The 21,261-nt window shown below is 52.4% G+C and overlaps 1 protein-coding gene across 1 annotated transcript in view; it reads right to left on the minus strand.

Moving 5' to 3' along the window:
• Positions 1–21,261, minus strand: part of gabbr1b (gamma-aminobutyric acid (GABA) B receptor, 1b) — an 81,604-nt gene that overhangs the window by 9,896 nt on the left and 50,447 nt on the right. The window contains 6 exon segments of the mRNA XM_041213034.1: positions 3,667–3,794; positions 5,299–5,392; positions 8,557–8,664; positions 15,772–15,888; positions 19,771–19,903; positions 20,401–20,551. Of these exon segments, the coding sequence (XP_041068968.1) occupies positions 3,667–3,794; positions 5,299–5,392; positions 8,557–8,664; positions 15,772–15,888; positions 19,771–19,903; positions 20,401–20,551 (731 nt within the window).

Genomic DNA, 21,261 nt, shown 5'->3' on the forward strand with positions numbered 1-21,261 from the left:
AATGTACTATCGCCAAGTTTGAGGATGATGCAAAAATAGGTGGGAAGGCAAGTGGTGAGAATGACACAAAGAGTCTACAGAAGGATTTGGACAGGTGAAGTGAGTGGGCAAAAACTTGGCATTTGGAATTTAACGTGGGAAAATGTGAGGTTAAGCACTTTGGCAGGAAGATTAGAGGAGCTGAATATTATTTAAATGGAGAAAGACTGCAAAAAGCTGCAGCACAGACGGATTTGGGAGTCCTCATGCATGAATCCCAAAAAGCTAACATACAAGTTCAGCTGGTAATAGGGAAGGCAAATGAAATGTTGACTTTTATTTCAAAGGGAATGGAGTACAAAAATAGGGAAGTCTTGCTGAAACTATACAAGGCACTAGTTAGACCACACCTAGAATACTGTGAACAGTTTTGGTCCCTTTATCTAATAAAAGATATACTGACATTGGAGGCAGTCCAGAGAAGGTTCACTAGGTTGATCCTGGGGATGGAGGGATTTTCTTATGAGGAGAGGTTGAGTAGGTTGGGCCTGTACTCATTGGAGTTTAGAAGAATGAGGGACGATCTTATTTAAACATATAAGATTCTTAGGGTTTTTGACAGGGTAGATGCTGGGAGGTTGTTTCCCCTCGTGGGAGAGTCTAGGACCTGAGGGCATAATCTCAGAGTAAGGGGTCGCCCATTAAGGCAGAGATGAGGATGAATTTCTTCTCTCAGAGGGTAGTGGATCTGTGGAAGTCTTTACCGCAGAGGGTTGTAGAGGCTGGGTCGTTATGTATATTCAAGCCTGAGATAGGCAGATTTTTAATCAGTAAGAGAATCAAGAGTTATGGGGAAAAGGCAGGAAAGTGGAGTTGAGGATTATCAGATCAGCCATGATCTCATTAAATGGTGGAGCAGACTCGATGGGCCGAATGGCCTACTTCTGTTCCTCAGTCTTATGGTCGTCTTAGGGCCTCTGCTCAGGCTGAAAGGGATTTAGACTGATGTAGCAAGGTGGCAAGTAATACAAGAGAACGCGTATAAACTGGAGAAAGGTGGAGAAATGGGGAATATGGAGGAAATAAGGAAACGTGAACCAGAGCTCCCTCCAAAATCAGAGCTGCTCTTAATTTTTAAAAATTCTTTCATTAAATGTTGGCATCACTAGAATGACCAGCATTTGTTGCCCATCCCTAATTGCGCTGCTAGGCCATTTCAGAGGGTAGTTAAGAGTCAGGAGTCACATGTAGGCCAGGCCAGGTAAGGATGGCAGATTTATTTTTTCTTCATTCACCAGGATGTGGGCTTCGCTGGCTGAGCATGTGGTGCAGTCCATGTGGTGTAGGTACATCCACAGTGCTGTTAGGAAGAGAGTTCCAAGATTTTGACCCAGCGACAGTGAAGGAAAGGCGATCTATTTCCCAGTCAGGATGGTGAGTAACTTGGAGGGGACCTTTCAGGTGGTGGTGTCCCCATCTAGCTGCTGCCCTTGTCCTTCTACATAGTAGTGGTCGTGTGTTTGGAAGGTGCTGTCTAAGGAACCTTGGTGAGTTCCTGCAGTGCATCTTGTGGATGGTACACACTGCTGCTACTGTGCGCCGGTGGAGGAAGTGAATGTTTGTGGATGCCAATCAACTGGGCTGCTTTGTCCTAGATGGTGTCGAGCTTCGAGTGTTGTGGGAGCTGCACTCATCCAGGCAAGTGGGGAGTATTCCATCACACTCCTGACTTGTGCCTTGTAGATGGTGGACAGGCTTTGGGGAATCAGGAGGTGACTTACTCGTCACATGATTCCTAGCCTCTGAACCGCTCTTGTAGCCACAGTATTTATATGGCTAGTCCAGTTCAGTTTCTGGTCAATGATTGCCCCCAGAATGTTGATAGTGGGGGATTCAGTGGTGGTAATGCCATTGAACTTCAAGGGCCGATGGTTAGATTTTCTCTTGTTGGAGATGGTCATTGCCTGACACTTGTGTGGCATGAATGTTACTTGCCACTTGTCAGCCTAAGCCTGGATATTGTCCAGGTCTTGCTGCATTTGGAAATGGACTACTTCAGTATCTGAGGAGTTGTGAATGGTGCTGAACATCGTGCGATCATCAGCCAACATGCCCACTTCTGACTCATGATGGAAGGAAGGTCATTGATGAAGCAGCTGAAGATGGTTGGACCGAGGACACTACCTTGAGGAACTCCTGCAGTGATGTCCTGGAGCTGAAATGACTGACCTCCAACAACCATGACTATCTTCCTTTGTGCTAGGTATGACTCCAACCAGTGGAGAGATTACCCCCTGGTTCCCATTGACTCCAGTTTTGCTAGGGCTCCTTGATGCCAGACTCGATCAAATACGGCCTTGGTGTCAAGGGCAGTCACTCTCACCTCACCTTGGGAGTTCAGCTCTTTTGTCCTTGTTTGAACCAAGGCTGTAATGAGGTCAGGAGCTGAGTGTCCCTGGTGGAATCCAAACTGGGCATCAGCGAGCAGGTTATTGCTAAGCAAGTGCCGTTTGATAGTATTATTGATAACCCCTTCCACTACTTCACTGATGATCGAGAGTAGACTGATAGGGCGGTAATTGGCCGGATTGGCTTTGTCCTATTTTTTGTCTACATGACATACCTGGGCAATTTTCTACATAGCTGGGTAGATGCCAGTGTTGTAGCTGTACTGGAACAGCTTGGTTAGGGGCACAGCAAGTTCTGGAGCACAGGTCTTCAGTACTATTGCCCATAGCCTTTGCAGTATCCAGTGTCTTCAGTTGTTTCTTGATATCACGTGGAGAAAATCAAATTGACTGAACAGTGGCATCTGTGATGCTGCGGACCTCCAGAGGAGGACTTCCTTCCCTAAAGAGGCATCTAGAGAACCAGATGGGTTTTTATGACAATCGATGATAGTTTCATGGTCACTTTTACTGTGACTAGTTTTCTAGTCCAGGTTTATTCAGTAAGCTGAATTTAAATTCCACCAGCTGGCCTTGTGGGATTTAAACTCAGGTTATCAGATCAGTAGTCCTGGCCTCTGGTTGGTAAATGTATTTTGTTGTGGGGAGGTGGTGGGCCTGTGGTGGGGTTTCACCTTTCTCCCACTTGTGAATACACACGGAATGGAAACTGTGGTGCTGGAGTTAAGAGATGTCCCTTTATACTGCGACAGTGGAAATAGATGCTTATAAAAATGTGTAAAGATTGGCTTCAGCGCTGTCTTTCATGAGCTGGCTCTCTGGAATAGGACACTGGTTACTAGTCCAGTGAACTAACCTCAATGATCGATCTCATAGGTGGGGTCGTGGGTTTGGACAATTCTGACCGCTGGCATTTTGTTTGTGGTGCAGGATTCATTCTGCTACCCCACACCTGACCAACACCCCCCTCCCCCATCCCCCCACCACAAACCCACCTTTCCAACAAATGGAAAGTTAACCAGAAAACAACAACTTGCATTTATATTGTGCCGTTCACGTCAAGGCATTGCACAGGAGCAAAACCAGATAAAAACTGACATTGAGACACATAGGGGTGACCAAAACCTCGGTCGAAGAGGTGGGTTTTAGGCTGTGTCTGAAAGGAGGGAAGATCGAGGTAGGGCAAGAGGTTTGGTGAGGGAATTCCAGAGCTTAGGAGCAGGAGTGGATTAGGAGAAGAGGGTACAGGAGGATCTCCGCACACTGACACACGGCTTACAGCGACATTGTATATGGCCATCCCCACTGCCCGGTGGTCATTGATCTTCTCCGTGGAAACGCTCTTCGTCTCATAGGCCAGGAAGATGCCCAGAAGGAGCAACAGGCCCTTATATCCATAAACAATTCCTGAAGGGGAAAAAAAAACAAGGGAGAGATAAAGGGAGGGAGCTGGGGAGGTCAATCAATGCGAACCAGCTTCCATGCCACCAAGTTTCTCAAGGGAACTCACATCTTCTGATCAAGACGCTTCACCTTGCGAAGAGACCCGCCACTGCAGCCTCGGTTACTGCCGGTGAGAGTAACAGGTGACTGGCACATGGGCCAACTCTGTCCACTGCTTTTACACTCGGGCACCTCACCCCTCTCAGGTCCTGCTCATCTCCACCCACCCCCCCCCCCGCCCCAACCACTTGGACATCCCCTGCCCGACTCAGGGCCCTCCCCCACTGCTTTTACAGAGGGACAGATGGACAGAGGCAAGTGAAAGTTCATCGAATGCCCTTCCTATCAGACTGGCAGGCCCATTGATACAACAGTAAGGGACTGATCGCAGCAATCAATCTTTATCCATTAGTCCATAATGTTAATGATGCGTTGATTATATTATTAAGATACGCAGGTGAAGGGCATTGTTTAATTAAATACTTAGAGCACTCAAAAAGAGAGAGCGCTGGGACCCTGGGTTGGGAGGGAGGGAGCAGATGTATGTAATGTTGCATCCTGTGAATAAATCTATCAACAAAAATTTTAGTATCCAGTTTCATATTTCACCCAATGATAACAAATAACAGCCCCGAACATGGGGTGAGGAAAAGCCATAGTGATGCACAGCTTTGGGAAGGACGGGTCCACGTATCGAAAAGACCCCAACCCCTTAAGAATTGGCAAAGTGTCAGTTGCCGGACATTCTCAAAGGTCGTCTGCCCATAGGCCATAAACGACGACCCTGAGAGCGTAGGCTGTTTTTTTTTTTAATGCTCATCTTTCTTGCCTCCTCTGCACCGCTCCCGAATTGGTTGGCTGGCCCTGGGATGTCCTCCAGCTCCCCGGCCGGTCCTTAGCTGAAGAGCCCAGACACTTTGGTGCTCATTTTAACTGGGCTCGCTGGGCAGGAATTCCCACGGGGTGAGTCGGAACGCGGCATTTCACATGATCGCCGTCAAATGCATTTGAGAGTAAAACTGGCATCATTCCCCCTCCTGTCAATTCCCCCCACCGCCGACTGGAGGCTTCAGTTCAGATATCCCCACCCCCACAGCCAAGTCCCATTCTGACTTCAGCCAGCATCTACGCACACATACTTCATACCAGGGACCACTGGCCCCCCCACTTCCCCCCCCCCCCCCCCCCCCCACCCCCCAACAACCCCACAGGCAGCTGAGACCAGATAACTCAGCACAGTCACGGAATCGCACTGTGCCACTCTGAGCTGGCCCAATGAGGGAACCATACCATCCTCTGCCAACGCGCATTCCCAGTCGAATGTACTGTGGGTGGCGCGGACGGTGCACCAGAACCAACCAGACACCACAGCTGAGTTTTAGATATGCGAGGTGGGATGGAGGGTGGGGTAGGGGGAAGCACGTGAGGGGGGGTGGGGGCAGGGGGTGGGGGGGGGGGAGCCTCTTACCGAGCCAGGTGTTCATCTTGTTTGAGCTGCAGTGCTCCAGCTGTGGCAGGATCAGGACACCCTGGTCCCCCGCTGGTGCCTCTTTGGAGAACTCCTGAAGACAGAGCAGATTAGAAGCATCACAGTCATTCACTTCCTCCACATTCCAGTCGTTATTTTCAGCTCGCTTACATTGTTGGGTAAGTTGTCCTGCTTCAAACTCCAATCTCCTTTCTCAGACACAATGATACTCTCCCAGCAAGGGCTTTGTGCCCCCACCCCCGATCCCCACTCAGGCACCTCTCCCCTCTCAGGTCCTGCTCATCCCCCCCAACTGGATATCCCCTGCCCCAGTCAGGGCCCTCCCCCAATCGGATCCTGCTCATCTCCCTCCACTTGGACCCCTCTCCCCACTTGGACCCTGCTCTCCCCTCCCCTCTCAGACCCTGTTCTCCCTCTCAGACCCTGCCACCCCTCTCGGTCCCTGTTCTCCCTCTCACACCCTGCTGCCCGACTTGGACCCTGCTCTCCCCTCCCCTCTCAGACCCTGCCATCCCTCTCAGTCCCTGTTCCCACCTCTCGGACCCTGTTCTCCCCTCTCGGACCCTGTTCTCCCCTCTACGGACCCTGTTCTCCCCTCTACGGACCCTGTTCTCCCCTCTACGGACCCTGTTCTCCCTCTCAGTCCCTGTTCCCACCTCTCGGACCCTGTTCTCCCCTCTACGGACCCTGTTCTCCCCTCTACGGACCCTGTTCTCCCTCTCAGTCCCTGTTCCCACCTCTCGGACCCTGTTCCCACCTCTCGGACCCTGTTCTCCCCTCTCGGACCCTGTTCTCCCCTCTCGGACCCTGTTCTCCCCTCTACGGACCCTGCTGCCCCTCTCGGACCCTGTTCTCCCTCTCGGACCCTGTTCTCCCCTCTACGGACCCTGCTGCCCCTCTCGGACCCTGTTCTCCCTCTCGGACCCTGTTCTCCCCTCTCGGACCCTGTTCGCCCCTCTCGGACCCTGTTCGCCCCTCTACGGACCCTGTTCGCCCCTCTACGGACCCTGTTCGCCCCTCTACGGACCCTGTTCTCCCTCTCGGACCCTGCTGCCCCTCTCGGACCCTGCTGCCCCTCTCGGACCCTGTTCTCCCCTCTCAGACCCTGTTCTCCCCTCTCGGACCCTGTTCTCCCCTCTCGGACCCTGTTCTCCCCTCTCGGACCCTGCTGACCCTCTCGGACCCTGTTCTCCCTCTCGGACCCTGTTCTCCCCTCTCGGACCCTGTTCTCCCCTCTCGGACCCTGCTGACCCTCTCGGACCCTGTTCTCCCTCTCGGACCCTGTTCTCCCTATCGGACCCTGTTCTCCCTCTCGGACCCTGTTCTCCCTCTCGGACCCTGTTCTCCCTCTCGGACCCTGCCGCCCTTCTCAGACCCTGTTCTCCCTCTCGGACCCTGTTCTCCCTCTCGGACCCTGCTGCCCCTCTCAGACCCTGCTGCCCCTCTCGGACCCTGCCGCCCCTCTCGGACCCTGCCGCCCCTCTCGGACCCTGTTCTCCCTCTCGGACCCTGTTCTCCCCTCTCGGACCCTGTTCTCCCTCTCGGACCCTGTTCTCCCCTCTCGGACCCTGTTCTCCCTCTCGGACCCTGTCCTCCCTCTCGGACCCTGTTCTCCCTCTCGGACCCTGCCGCCCCTCTCGGACCCTGCCGCCCCTCTCAGACCCTGTTCTCCCTCTCACACCCTGTTCTCCCTCTTGGACCCTGTTCTCCCTCTCGGACCCTGTTCTCCCTCTCGGACCCTGTTTTCCCTCTCGGACCCTGCCGTCCCTCTCAGACTCTGCTGTCCCTCTAGAACCGTGTTCTCTCTCACGGACCCTGCTGTCTCTCTCGGACCCTGTTCTCTCTCATGGACCCTGCTGTCTCTCTCGGACCCTGTTCTCCCTCTCGGACCCTGTTCTCCCTCTCGGACCCTGTTCTCCCTCTCGGACCCTGCTTCCCCACTCAGGCCCCATTCTCTCTCTTGGACCCTGCTGTCTCTCTTGAACCCTGCTGTCCCTCTCGGATCTGCTCCCCTCTCGGACCCTGCTCCCCTCTCCCCTCTCGGACCACTCAGATCCTGCTCACCACTCCCCTCTCAGACTCTGCGACCCCTATCATACCCTGCTGTCTCTCTAGTACCCTGATGACACTCCTTCACCCTGCTCCCCTCTCCCCTCTCGGACCATTCTGCGCCACTCAGATCCTGCTTACCGCTCCCCTCTCAGACTCTGCTACCCCTATCGTACCCTGCTGTCTCTCTAGTACCCTGATGACACTCCTGCACCCTGCTCTCCTCTTCCCCTCTTGGTCCTTGCTGCCTTCCCACACCCTGCTGCCCCCTTGGACTCTGTTCCCCTCTTCCCACTTGGATCCACCCCACTTTGGAGCTAGTTTGCGGGATCATTAAATTTGCAGCATCATTAATTGCTCTCATTCAGCTTTTCCTCTTGGCAGGCAGTAAACCATATGGGTTAAAGGAAAAATTTGCCTCGTAAAGGCAAATGGTCACATGAGAGAGGCTGCAGCGGAGATCCAGAACCATGTTACCAGCAGTTCGGGACTTAGACTGGAGGAGTGTGTGTTGGGGGGGGGGGGGGGGGGGGGGTGCGGTTTGCAAGGAGGAGCAGGAAGGTGAGGGGGAGAAGGAGGACGGGTGGGGGGGAGGGGGAGGTGGAGAGAAGGAGGGGGAGGGGTGGGAGGGGAGAGGGAGGTGAGGGGGAGGGGGGAGGAGGAGGAGGGGTGGGTGGGGAGGGGGAGGTGGGGGGGAGGGGTAGGTGGGAGGAGGAGGGGGAGGGGGAAGGAGGGAGGAGGAGGAGGAGGAGGGGTGGGGGTGGGGGGAGGGGGAGGGGGAGGAGGGGATAGGGGAGGGGGAGGTGGGGAGAAGGAGGGGGAGGTGAGGGGGAGGGGGAGGAGGAGGAGGGGAGAGGGGGAGGGGGGAGGAGGAGGGAGAGGGAGGAGGGGGAGGGGGAGGGGGAGAGGGAGGAGGAGGAGGGGGAGGGGGTGAGGGGGGGAGAGGGGGAGGAGGAGAGAGGGAGGTGGGGAGAAGGAGGGGGAGGGGTGGGAAGGGAGGGGGAGGTGAGGGGGAGGAGGAGATGGGGAGAGGGGGAGGGGGAAGGAGGAGGGGGAAGGGGGGAAAGGGAGCTCCTCCTCGCTCTAAGGAGTAGATTCAATGGAGGTGTTGAAAATCAGGCCTGGTTTTGTTGGAGAAGGGATGGGTTAACCTGGACGGCCAGGTTATTTGAAAGGTCAGTCCCTCACCTCGATGGTGCGGTGAAGTGGGTCAACAATCTGCCAGACAGCCAGTGTGAGGACATCAATGGCGAGCAGCACGCTCACTGTGGCGTACAGTTTCCAGGGCTCCAGGTGCTGAGGGACACAAAGCAAAACAAGGTGAGATTCAGACTATAACAGTTCAGTTTTCTAAGCAGTTCATCATCCGGTGCTGTGGTCCACACATGGTGTTGAAAGGAGGAAAGAGTTTCCACAGACAGAGAAGAAAATGATGTCGATCACAAAACAAATGTCATTTGAATTAGACCCTGTCCTTTCCCCGCTCTGGAACCGGGCGGGACAGCGGGTCAGACACTGTCCTTTTCCTCCTCTGGGACTGGGTGGGACAGGGGGTCAGACACTGTCCTTTCCCTCTCTGGGACTGCGTGGGACAGCGGGTGAGACACTGTCCTTTCCCCCCTCTGGGACCGGGTGGGACAGTGGGTCAGACACTGTCCTTTCTCCCTCTGGGACTGGGTGGGACAGTGAGTGAGACACTGTCCTTTCCTCCTCTGGGACTGCGTGGGACAGCGGGTGAGACACTGTCCTTTTCCTCCTCTGGGACTGGGTGGGACAGTGGGTCAGACACTGTCCTTTCTCCCTCTGGGACTGGGTGGGACAGTGGATGAGACACTGTCCTTTCCTCCTCTGGGACTGGGTGGGACAGTGGGTCAGACACTGTCCTTTCTCCCTCTGGGACTGGGTGGGACAGTGGGTCAGACACTGTCCTTTCTCCCTCTGGGACTGGGTGGGACAGTGAGTGAGACACTGTCCTTTCCTCCTCTGGGACTGGGTGGGACAGTGGGTCAGACACTGTCCTTTCTCCCTCTGGGACTGGGTGGGTCAGTGGGTCAGACACTGTCCTTTCCCCCTCTGGGACTGGGTGGGACAGTGGGTCAGATATTGACCTTCCCCCTCTGGGACTGGGTGGGACAGTGGGTCAGATATTGACCTTCCCCCTCTGGGACTGGATGGGTCAGTACGTAGCAAACACGTTCATGGAAGGCAGGTTTTTCGAGGTCTTAATGATGCGTATATATACTGGAATGGATCAGTTGAGCCATAACAGCACTGGATACTTGTAGTCATGCGGAGTACCTGAGAGCTCGGGTTGGTCATGCTACTGCAGCCTGTTGTGTTCGGGAACATTTCATCCTTAAACACCCCATGTGCAGACAATTCGATCTTAGACTCACCAACGTGCCTCCCCAACCCTATAGACCATGGCTTCCCTAGATGATCAGTGATACTCTTCATTCACACCAGACCTGCTGGAGCGACTCCCCTCTCCGAGACACCCCGCTCCAAGGCCCACCAAACGTGGGTGCAAATGAACCCTGGGAAGCGGCCTGGGTGTGAGAAAGATCTCGACCCCCCTCACGCCACACCGCAACACCTCCCCAATCCCCAGCCCTCCAAGCACTTCCACTGCCTGCAATGATCACCATTGCAAACGCTCAGGCCCCCAGTTGTGAATCAGATCCCAGTGGGCCTTCAACTGCAGTCGGCCTGTGATTGGCTCCATGTCACCCAGGGCAGGGCAGGCAGGGAGGGGGCATGGAGGTGGGGGTGGCGGGGAGGAGGGGCTGGGGTGGGGTATGAAAATGCCGCACGGATGGATTTTTGGGAGGAGGGGTTTGTCCAGGGATGGGATTTGGGCACATTCCTGGGGCAAAGGGGATGGGGTCAATGGTAGGGGGGGGACAGGGTTGATTGCCTTCTGGGTGTGGAACTGAGACAGTTTTGTAGGTCAGCCCAAGGGGTAAACTGGGGGTGGGGGGAGGGGGTGATGGGGAGCGAAGGGGTGGTTACTGATATTCAAGCTGTATCTGACCCGGGTTGGCTTGATGCTGACGCTGGGTGAGAAGACTGGGGAGAGATTCCAGTCTCCAGCACTGACAGCTCTCACCTCTGGGAGCAAGTAAACCAGAAATTCAACGCTACAAAAGCAGCTTGCATTACGCAAAACCCAACAAGGGCACAAACCTCCCGCTCAACAACAACAAATCGCATTTTGGTAGCAGTCCTGCGGCTGGAGTACTTCTCGCAGATGTTACTAAACTCCAGCATTATCGAGGAGCCTTTAGCTGCGGTTACCTCTAGGCTGGTTCTCCCAGTCCCGTACTGAGGCAGTGCTGCACTGGCAGGGGTGCCATCTTTTGGATGAGACGTTAAACCACTGACCTTTCGGGTAAAAGGAAGTAAAGGCTTGCATTTATACAGCGCCCTTCACGGCCCCTCCGATGCCTCAAAGTACTTTACTGACAACTGAGGTCTTTTTGGAGTGTGGTCACTGTTGTAATGTAGGAAACTCAGCAACCAATTTGCTCACAGCAAACTCCCACAAGCAGCAATGTGACAATGGACTGAGAATCTGCTTCTTTTCTGATGTTGACTGAGGGACAAATATTGGACATGACGTTGGGGAGAGCTCCCCTGCTCTCCTTCAAAATAATGCCATAGGCTCTTTAACATATACCTGAGCAGGCAGATCAGGCCTCAGCTTAATACCTCATGCACAAGACAATGCAGCACTCACTCAATACTGCACTGGAATAGCAGCCTTGATTTGCAGCTCAAGCCCCAGAGCGGGCTTTGGACCCAGGACCTTTGCGATGCAGGGACGATAGTGCTACCAACTGAGCCAAAGCTGACAAGTCACCAGCTCTTCCTTTGTCATTAAAGACTTGTCCTGGCTGGGGTGGAAGGAACGACTCACACACGATCCACTCCCAGTGGCAGCCAGTATATCAAAGGGTGAATGTAAAAGACCCCTTGGCCCCTACCCAGAAGGAAAGCACCAATGCTCTCCCTGGTGTCCTGGCCAATATCTAACCCTCAGCCAATACCAGTGAAGAAAATAGATTGCCTGGTTCTTACCTTATAGCTATTTGTGGGATCTTGCTGAGCGCAAAATTGACTGCTTCATTCCCCGTGTTGAAACAGTGGCTACGCCTCAAATTTACTTCACTGTCTGTAAAGTGCTTTGGTTTGTGAAAGGAGCTGTACAAATCCACGTCTCTTAGTTCTTTCTGAAAACGAGGACTGGCATCCGTGCAATGTGATGCGCAGGTAGCTGACCTGAGTTAAACTGCCTGCTGCGCCTCACATTGAAACCAGCTGCATGGGTCCGTGCAGAGCTCCCCTCCCCATCCGGACAGCCTTTGGAGAAAATACGGACCGAGTGTGATAAGCAGTGAAGAGAGGGGGAGGTTTCGAAAGCTCTTGCAGAGCGATGGAATACAGGAGTTATACTGCACAGCACGGGTAAACACCCAGCGCGTGGATGACAAGGGCTGCATCAGCCCCTAAAACCCTCCTACTGTAGAGTATATAGAATATCTTCCTGGCGTTTCTTCATGGACGAAGATTTTTTGGAAGGTTGCACTCTTCTCATGGGGTGCAGGCCCGCCGGCCTACCCGTGACTGACAGATTCTCCAACGCCGGATGCAGGTGAAGGTGTAGTCACTGCTGGGGGGGGAAATTGGATCTCTCCTCCTCTTATCTCTTTCATACTGGCTCCAGGCTCAGTCTCAGAGGCGCCTGTGACACTCCCGCTGTGACATCTCCAAGCATCATGGCCAACACCGGCCCTTCCCACTGCCGATGGTCAATGTGCCACACGGGGAGCAACTTCTTCGGGGAGTCCTTGAGACATCGGCCCCCCCCTCTGTTCCATTCACCTGCAGTCAGCTGTCTGTACAGCACCTTCTTGGGCAGCCGACTGCCGTCCATCCAGGCAACGTAAACCGCCCGACGCAGCTGGCTTTGCAGGAGGATGGTCTCGATGCTGGCTGTCTTAAGGGTCTCAGTGTTTATAATGCAATGCTGCCAACGGATCTTGAAGATGCAGCAGACCTAGCGTTGGTGGGAGGTGAGACAGGACCCATGACTTGGCCATACAGAAGAGCGGCTTTGCACACTTTGAGTTTGGTCTATGCCCCGAGGCTGTGGTTGCCTCACACTCGTTTGTAGAGTATAGACTATGTCTAGATATCTACCAACCTTGGCCTTCATTGCAGGAGGATTTGAGTGCAGGCAAAGAGATGCCTTGCTTCAATTGTATAGAACATTGGTGAGGATACGCCTGGAGTACCATGTACAGTTTTGGTGCCCTTACCTAAGGCAGGATACACTTGCCAAAGATAAGTTCACCAGGCTAATTCCTGGGATGGTTGGACTATCCTATGAGGAGAGATTGAGGAAACTGGGCCTGTATTCGCCAGAGTTGTGAAGAATGAGGGGTGATCTCATTATAACTTATGGAACTCTTAAGGGGCTACACAGGGTAGATGCAGAAAGGATGTTTCCCCTGGCCGGGGGTGCGGGTGTAGAATAAGGAAGTAGGCCATTTCAGACTGAGATGAGAAGGAATTTCTTTATTCAGGCGGTGGTGAATATTTGAAATTCTCTACTCCAGAGGGCCGTGGAAGCTCAGTCATTGAGCACGTTCAAGACAGAGGTCAATAGATTTCTAGATACCAATGACATCAAGGGATATGGGGATAGCACAGGACAATTGGTAGATAATCAGCCACGCTCTAGTTGAATGGAGGAGCACGCTCAAGTGGCTGAATGGCCTCCTCCTGCTCCTATGTTCCTGTTTGCATGGAAGGAACATTTATATCATTTAAACAGCCTCCAAACCCTGCCAATTCTTCACACAATTCTCCGAGGGAAGATAGTGATAGTGTGAAAATAACAAATACGCCACATTGTCAGACTTGTGAATAAGAACATAGAAAATAGGAGCTGGAGTAGGTCATGTGGCCCAATGAGCCTGCTCCCATGTTTAATAAGATCTTCTGGTCTTCCAGCTCAATTCCAGCTTCCCATCATATCCCCGTATCCCTTAATTCCCTCAATGCCAAAAAACTGTCGATCTCAGTCGCGAATGTACCTAACGACTGAGCCTACTCATCTCTCGGGGTTGGAGAATTGCAAACATTCACATCCCTTCGAGTGAAGAAATTTCTCCTCACCTCAGTCCTAAATGATAGGCCTCTTTTCCCCAGCCCGACTTCTAGACTCAGCAGCCGGGAGAAGCACCTTCTCAGCATCCAGGCTGTCAATCTCCCTAAAAACGTGTATAATTCAAACGAGGTCGCCTCTCATTCTTCTAAGTTCCAGAGCATCTATACTCATTTTATCTCAGCCTATCTATAGTGGGAATGGAGGGGGGAACAGTTTAACAACAAGAAATTGTTTTACTTTAAAGTTAAGGATGGCCACAACTTATGACCCACTTCACACACACTATTGCTGTGCATGTTAACTTCTATAATTGTTGATTTGTGGCGCAGTGGGTAGTGCCCTCTGTCTCTAGAGCCATAAAGCTCCAGGTTCAATTCCCACTCCAGAACTAGGTGGCCAAGGAAAGCGTGTTCATAACGCAGCCAAATGGATTGAGTAACAATCTGCAAAATTCTTCAAAGATACTCGAGCGGGAGAGATTCCTGGGAAGCTGGTGCTGTTACCATCACTCTCTATAACTTTGCGGCTACAACGTGTAGAAGCAAAATACTGCGGATGCTGGAAATCCAGAATTAAAACAGAAAATGCTGGAAAAACTCAGCAGGTCTGACAGCATCTGTGGAGGGAGAAGCGGCGTTAATGTTTCCAGTCCCGTGTGGCTCTTCAGAGCTAAAGAGAAGTAAAAATTTATACTGCTTAGGGAGGAGGGGGGGGGGGGGTGAAGCAGGCACAGCTGGAGAGAAGGCCAGCGATAGGTGGGGGTAAAGGAGAGATTGTCAAAGATGTCATGGACAGGAGGACAAAAGGGGTGTTAAGGATAGTGGTAAGGGCTAAAGGAGGTGCTGATAGTGGCATTAAGGTCAGAAAGCAGAATGTGTTAATGTAAAAGTGTATGTTGCCACCCTTTGGGGTGGGGTGAAGGGGAGCTTGGCCAGACAGCCAGTGTGGATCAGGGGTGCCAGGAGCTCACCCTTCGATCCCCGTTCTGGCTGGTGTAGAGGCAGGAGCTGCCTTGTCCCCTTACCTGTGTGGAGGTGGTGGTGCTGCGGGTGGGACCTGCCTTCAGGCAGAGAACTGAAGAAGAAGAAGAAGAGGAATCACTGGCCGGAATTTTCCAGTCCCGCCGATGTGAACGGAAGTCTGAATGGCCGGCCGCATCCGTCGCGGGGGGGCAGGAAAATCCTGACCATCAACTTGCCCTCTTGTTAAAAAAGGAGCTGCACTACCACATTCGGCCACCAAGTGGGGATGTTACAACGCTACCCTCTTAAAGGAGTGGAATTCAGAAATAATAATGCGGACTTTTAATCATATAACACCGCACTGAGAGAGAAAAGGCAGAGGGAGGGGAGAGAGAGATAGAGGCAGGGAAGAGAGATAGAGAGAGACAGAAGGAGGGGAGGGAGAGAGAGAGGAGGGAAAGAGAGAGAGACAGAAAGAGGAGAGAGAGAGACGGAGAGAGATAGAGGCAGGGGAGAGAGACAGAGAGAGACAGAAGGAGGGGAGAGAGAGAGGAGGGAAAGAGAGAGAGGCAGGACAGAGAAACAAGGAGGAGAGAGAGATGGAGAGAGACAGAGGGAGATAGACACAGAAGGAGGGGAGGGGGAGAGAGAGATAGATGCAGGGGAGAGAGAGACGAGGAGAGAGAGAGACGGAGAGAGGCAGAGGGAGGGGAGAGAGACAGAGGGAGATAGAGAGAAGGGAGGGAGATATGGAGAGAGAAGACAAAGAAACAAATATAAGTAGAAGGGAAAAAAGAAAGAGAGTGAGACGAGAAAAAAGAGAGTGTGTATTTCTATGGTGTCTTCATGTTCGCAGGCCATCCCTGAGGGAACTCATGATACCTTAAAAGTGCAGTCACTGCTGGAATGTAGAGGAGGAGCGAGAACACAAACTGACGGGCGTCCCACATCCCAATGGATTGAAGTCATAAGGAAAAGTGATCATTAAACTAACTGAGCACCGGGATGGTATGTGGCTGAGACCATGTGGCACCCTCCCTGTGAGCCATAGGCACTAACTGCCCCTCCCCCGCCCCACCACACCCACCACCACCATCACCAGCATCACTTGCCTCTCCTTCTGGTCAACTAATATTCTGCTGGGTTCTGGAGTGAGGGGTGCTCACAGTCTTCTCAAGGGCAGTTAAGGGTGGGCAACAAATGCCGGCCTTGCCAGTGATGCCCATGTCTTGTGCATGAATTCCTTGAAAAGGTCAGCGCCCATACCTTCCGTTTCTCCTTCTTGTCATCCTTCTTGGTAAACACGGTGTGAACCCACCAGATTTTGGTGAACATGCTGCCGTAAGCTAGGCTGAAGCCCAGGCCTAGTAGCCACACTCGGGCCTGTGGGAGAAAAAGATAAGGGCCACTTTAATGTTTATTTACAGGTGCTCTCCGGCCATGGGGTCCACACAGGGAGGGCTCCTCCGAGAAGACTAAGGCGCTAGAATTTTTCAATTGCCCAACACTGCAAACCGGCCTGCGGGGAATTTAAAAACAATCCAGTCAGGCTCCCGGTTTGGAAGTGTAGGCTGCAATGGAGGGGAGATCAAAGGAATTTCGGCCTCTCCCGTGTAATGCTGAGGCCCACGGTCATTGCTCCTGTGTTTGAAAGAAAGAACTTTCATTCACGTAGGGCCTTTCATAACTTCAGTCACCCCCTAAGCAGCCACTAAAGTATTTTAGTGGAGTCCCTGTTGTAATGTGGGGAATGTGGCAGCTGCTATTGCGCACATCAAGCTCCCACAAACAGCAATGGGAGAATGACGATCAGTTAATTTTTTTAAAAAATTCATTCACGGGATGTGGGCGTCGCTGGCTAGGCCAGCATTTTTATTGCCCATCCCTAATTGCCCCCCCTGAGAAGGTGGTGCTGAGCTGACTTCTTAAACCGCTGCAGTCCACGTGGTGTAGGTACACCCACAGTGCTGTTAGGGAGGGAGCTCCAGGATTTTGACCCAGCGACAGTGAAGGAACGGCCGATATATTTCCAAGTCAGGACGGTGAGTGACTTGGAGGGGAACCTCCAGGTGGTGGCGTTCCCATCACCATTTTATCGTGATGTTGGTTGAGAGGTAAATATTGACCCAGGGCAGACTGGGGATAACTCCTCTGCTCTTCTTCAAATTAGCACTGCGGGATCTTTTAAATCTTCCTGAGAGGGCAGTGTGGGGACTTGATTTAACGCCTCATCCAAAAGCTAGCACCTCTGACAATGCAGCACACCCTCAGTATTGCACAGGGTCTGTCAGCTTGGATTTTTTTGCTTGATCCCTGCAGTGGGAATTGAACCCATGATTTTCTGAGTTGAGACAAGAGAGCTGTCCATGAAAGCCATTGTACAGGATACCATTGACAAGCTCATAGCATCAGGAAATCACTCTAGATGAGAAATGCCCATCTTAGCTCATCTGTGTCAGCTGAGGCCCGGTGGAGAACACTCTTGCCTCAGAAGATCACGGCTTCAAGTCCAGAGACTCGAGCACAAAGTCCAGGTTGACACTGCAGCACTGGTGGAGTGCTGCATTGCCAGAGGTGCTGTCTTTCAGACCAGGTGTTAAAGTGCCTTCCTCTGGCTGCTGTTGCGTGTTATTTGATTGGGTGAAGTAATTGAACTTTCCATCGGGGGCACCCAATCAGAGACACCCTGTACGTCGTCGATTTCTCCCAGATCCCTTGCCTGTGCCGCCTTACTGCCAGTAATTCATGGGTTAACAGTAGCACTGTAACAACATAGACAGCAAAGCAATGCAAACGAATTAACAAAGGCACTAAAAATAGCGCAGAGGCAATTGAACCCCATAGCAACCGTCCACAGGCCTGGAACAGCCTGTCGGCTTTGCTGCAGCTCAAAGGCCCAGAGAAGAACCCTCAGATCCCTCAGTGTTCAGTGGGATCATGGGTGCAGTGATGCAGTTGTCTGGCCTTCAACCCAGAACCCAGAGGAGTCCTGGATTTCTCCGCTGACCCTGAGGTGTAAAGAAGAAAATAATCCATCAACCCGGGCATGGTTTGTCTGCTGGAAAAGGAAGAAGAAAAAGCACTTGCATTTCAGGAGCATCTTTCACAATCTCAGCAGGTCACAGAAACGCACGACAGCCAATGAATTACTTCTGAAGTGTAGCTGGTCAGCCTTGTGATGTAGGAAAGACGGGAGCCAATTTGCGCACAGAGAGCTCCCTCGAGGAGCGATGTGATGATGGGCGGATCATCTGTGTTCCTTCTGTGATGTTGGCCGAGGGATAAATAAATATTGGTTAGGATTCCAGGGATAACTCCCCTGCTCTACTTTGGGATCTTTTGTATTCACCCGAGAGGACAGACGTGGCCGTATTTTAACGTCTAGTCCAAAATGATGACGAAAGCTGGTGGATTGTCGTAAACTACAATCAGTTGGCTCATAGCCCTGTCATCCCCACCCGATCTGACCTTATTTTCTCTTGGGATGTGGGCGTCGCTGGCTAGGCCACATTAATTGCCCATCCACCCACGCCCCCCCAACCCCACCTTGCCCCTGAGAAGGTGCTGGCGAGCAGCAGTCCATGCGGTGTAGGTACACCCACGGTGCTGTTAGAAAGGGAGTTCCAGGATTTTGACCCAGCGACAGTGAAGGAACGGCCGATATATTTCCAAGTCAAGACGGTGTGTGGCTTGGAGGGAAACTTGCAGGTGGATGGTGACCCCATGCGTCTGCTGCCCTTGGTTCTCTAGGGGGGGTAGAGGTTGGGGTTTGGCGTCGAAGGAGCCTTGGCGAGTTGCTGCAGTGCATCTGGTAGATGGCACACACTGCTGCCACTGTGCGTCGGTGGTGGAGGGAGTGAGTGTTTAAGGTGGTGGCTGGGGTACCAATCAAGGGGATTGCTTTGCGCTGGATGGTGTCCAGCTTCTTGAGCGTTGCTGTAGCTGCTCTCATCCAGGAAATTGGAGAGTGTTCCACCATAGTCCTGACTTGTACATTAAAGATTTTGGACAGGCTTGGGGGAATCAGGAGGTGAGTTATTCACCACACAATCCCCAGACTCTGGCCAGCCCTTGTAGACATTGTTATCATGTAGTTAAGTTTCTGGTCAATGGCGACTCCCTGAAATGTCAATGGGGGCGAGGGGGCGGGGGTGGGGTGGGATCCAGCGATGGTGAAGCCTTTGTGTAATGGCACCTATGCGTCTCATTGATGCCGACTTTCAAAGCCCTCCAAAGTGCCACTCGCTTGAGGGGAAGGGCGCAGGAACCCACACCCTCAGGGCAGCCGCCGAACGAACACTAAATGCCGACCTTTCCAGGTCTGTCCCGCATCCTCAGTTACCAGCAGCTCGACGAATCGAGGATGAACGAGCTGGGGAGGTGACCATGACCACAATGCACCCCCCCCCCCCCCCCCCACCCCCCCCCACCCCCCCGACCTCACGTCCTCCCCAGCCCAGCAGCCAAGCAGTCAAGAGCGGAGCTCGCTTGGGGGCTGGCCAGGCTTTCGGTGGGGTAGGGTGGGGGGAGTTGGGGGGGGAAGGGGCAGTGACAGCCTGAGCCACCTGGTTTCTGAGGCGGAGGACACATTGAGGCAGGAACGGAAAGATGGGCTGAATTACGTTTCCCACCCGACAGGAAATGCCGTGGCGCTATTTTGAGAAAGAGCGAGGGAGTTCTCCCCCTGTTGGCCTCGGGCAGTATTTACCCCTCAACCAACATCGCGAAGCAAAACAGATTAACCAGCTATTATCGCGATGATGTTTGCGGGATCTTGCTGTGCGCAAATTGGCTGCTGTTTTGGTTTTCAATTCTTTCATGGGCTGTCACTGGCTGGGCCATCATTTGTTGCCCACCCCCTAATAGCCCTTGAGAAGGCTGTGGGTGAGCTGCCTTCTGGAACCGCTGCAGTCCATGCGGTGTAGGTACACCCACTGCGTTGTTAGGGAGGGCGTTCCAGGATTTGGACCCAGCGGCAGTGAAGGAACGGCTGATATGTTTCCAAGTCAGGGTGGTGAGAGGCTTGGAGGGGGATGATGTACCCATGCATCTGCAGCCCTTGTCCTTCTAGGTGGTAGGGGTCTTGGGTTTGGAAGGAGCTGTCGAAGGAGCCTTGATGAGTTTCCTGCCTTATAAGAGGGACAACACTTCAAAAGTACCTCACTGGCTCTGAAGCGCTTTGAACAAAAGAGGCTGAATGAAAGAGATTCCGCGCCCCCCCCCCAACCCTTCTTCCTTGCTTTCGTTTCTTCCTGGATGACCCACCTGGCAGACAAGGGGGAAATGCCATTGGCGGATGTGGTACCCGTCCAGTCCAAGCGGGAATACGGCTGCCAGTGCCAGTGTGCAGCCCACCGCCGTCATGTTATTCAGGTAGGGCTGGGAGTTCTGAATGTACCTGGAATGAGGGAAAGATCGAGCCGTTACAACACCAATGACATCCTGCATTTACATAGCGCCTACAGCCCAGTCAAACATCCCAGGGTGCTTCACAGGGGCAGCTGTCGAGCAAAGTATGACACGTGCGAGATAAAGAACTATTAGGGCAAATATCCAAACGCCTTGGCTAAAAAATAGGTTTTAAAGAGCATCTAATGGGAGGGGAGAGAGGTGGGGAGGTTTAGGGAGGGAATTCCACTGCTTGGGGCCCAAGCAGTTGAAGGCACAGCCACCGATGGTGGAGCGATTAATATAGGGGATGCACAGAGGCCAGGATTAGATGAGTACAGATATCTGGGAGGGAGGGACGAGATTGCAGAGGTAGGATGGAACTTTTTAAATAGAGGCATTACCAGAACGGGAAGCAGTGTGGGACAGCGAGCACTCAGGTGATGATTTATTGGCTATTATAGGCCCAGCAATAATTATAGACACTTTCTACTCCTGCCTACTTACCGTACATTGCTGTTGTAGATATTAAAGGTGAGGCAGATAATTCCCAGTAAAATCCCGAGTCCAGCCAGGACTGAGACCGACACAAAAAGCTTCTGGGATAGGTAACGGAAAGTGGGGATAACCTTTGTGTGATCAGCGGGAGGGACCCCACCTAGGAACATAAGACAACGATAGTCAAGGGTTAGGGTGGTGAGTTCATCATTACTCTTAGAAAGACAGAAAAAGAGAGAGAGAGAGAGAGAGAAACAAGCACACATTTTCATAGTGCCTTTCGCCACATCAGGACGCCATAAAACACTTCAGAGCAATGAAGCACTTTTTAAAGTGCAATTAGTGTGGCCCATGTATCCATTCTTCTAGATATAAACCATCTGAACCCTCGATTAGATTCCAGTCTGTAACTCACTCCCAGGTATCCATTCTTCCATATATAAACCTCTCGATTAGATTCCAGTCTGTAACTCACTCCCAGGTATCCATTAATCTATATATAAACCATCTGAACCTCTCGATTAGATTCCAGTCTGTAGCTCACTCCCAGGTATCCATTCTTCTATGTATAAACCATCTGAACCTATCGATTAGATTCCAGTCTGTAACTCACTCCCAGTTATCCATTCTTCCATATGTAAACCTCTCGATTAGATTCCAGTCTGTAACTCACTCCCTGGTATCTATTATTCTGTATATAAACCATCTGAACCACTCGATTAGATTCCAGTCTGTAGCTCCTGAAAGACTGTTACAGATTCATTCTTTATTCTCTTTGCGATTAATTCAGCAGTGTCAGTGATTGTCAACTAAACAGGCTGCTCAGTGAATAGGGGGAGTGATGGCTGAGAGGGTTAATCCCCTCCACTG

This window comes from Carcharodon carcharias, chromosome 19, assembly GCF_017639515.1.
Source record: "Carcharodon carcharias isolate sCarCar2 chromosome 19, sCarCar2.pri, whole genome shotgun sequence".
Classification (NCBI taxonomy): Eukaryota; Metazoa; Chordata; class Chondrichthyes; order Lamniformes; family Lamnidae; genus Carcharodon; species Carcharodon carcharias.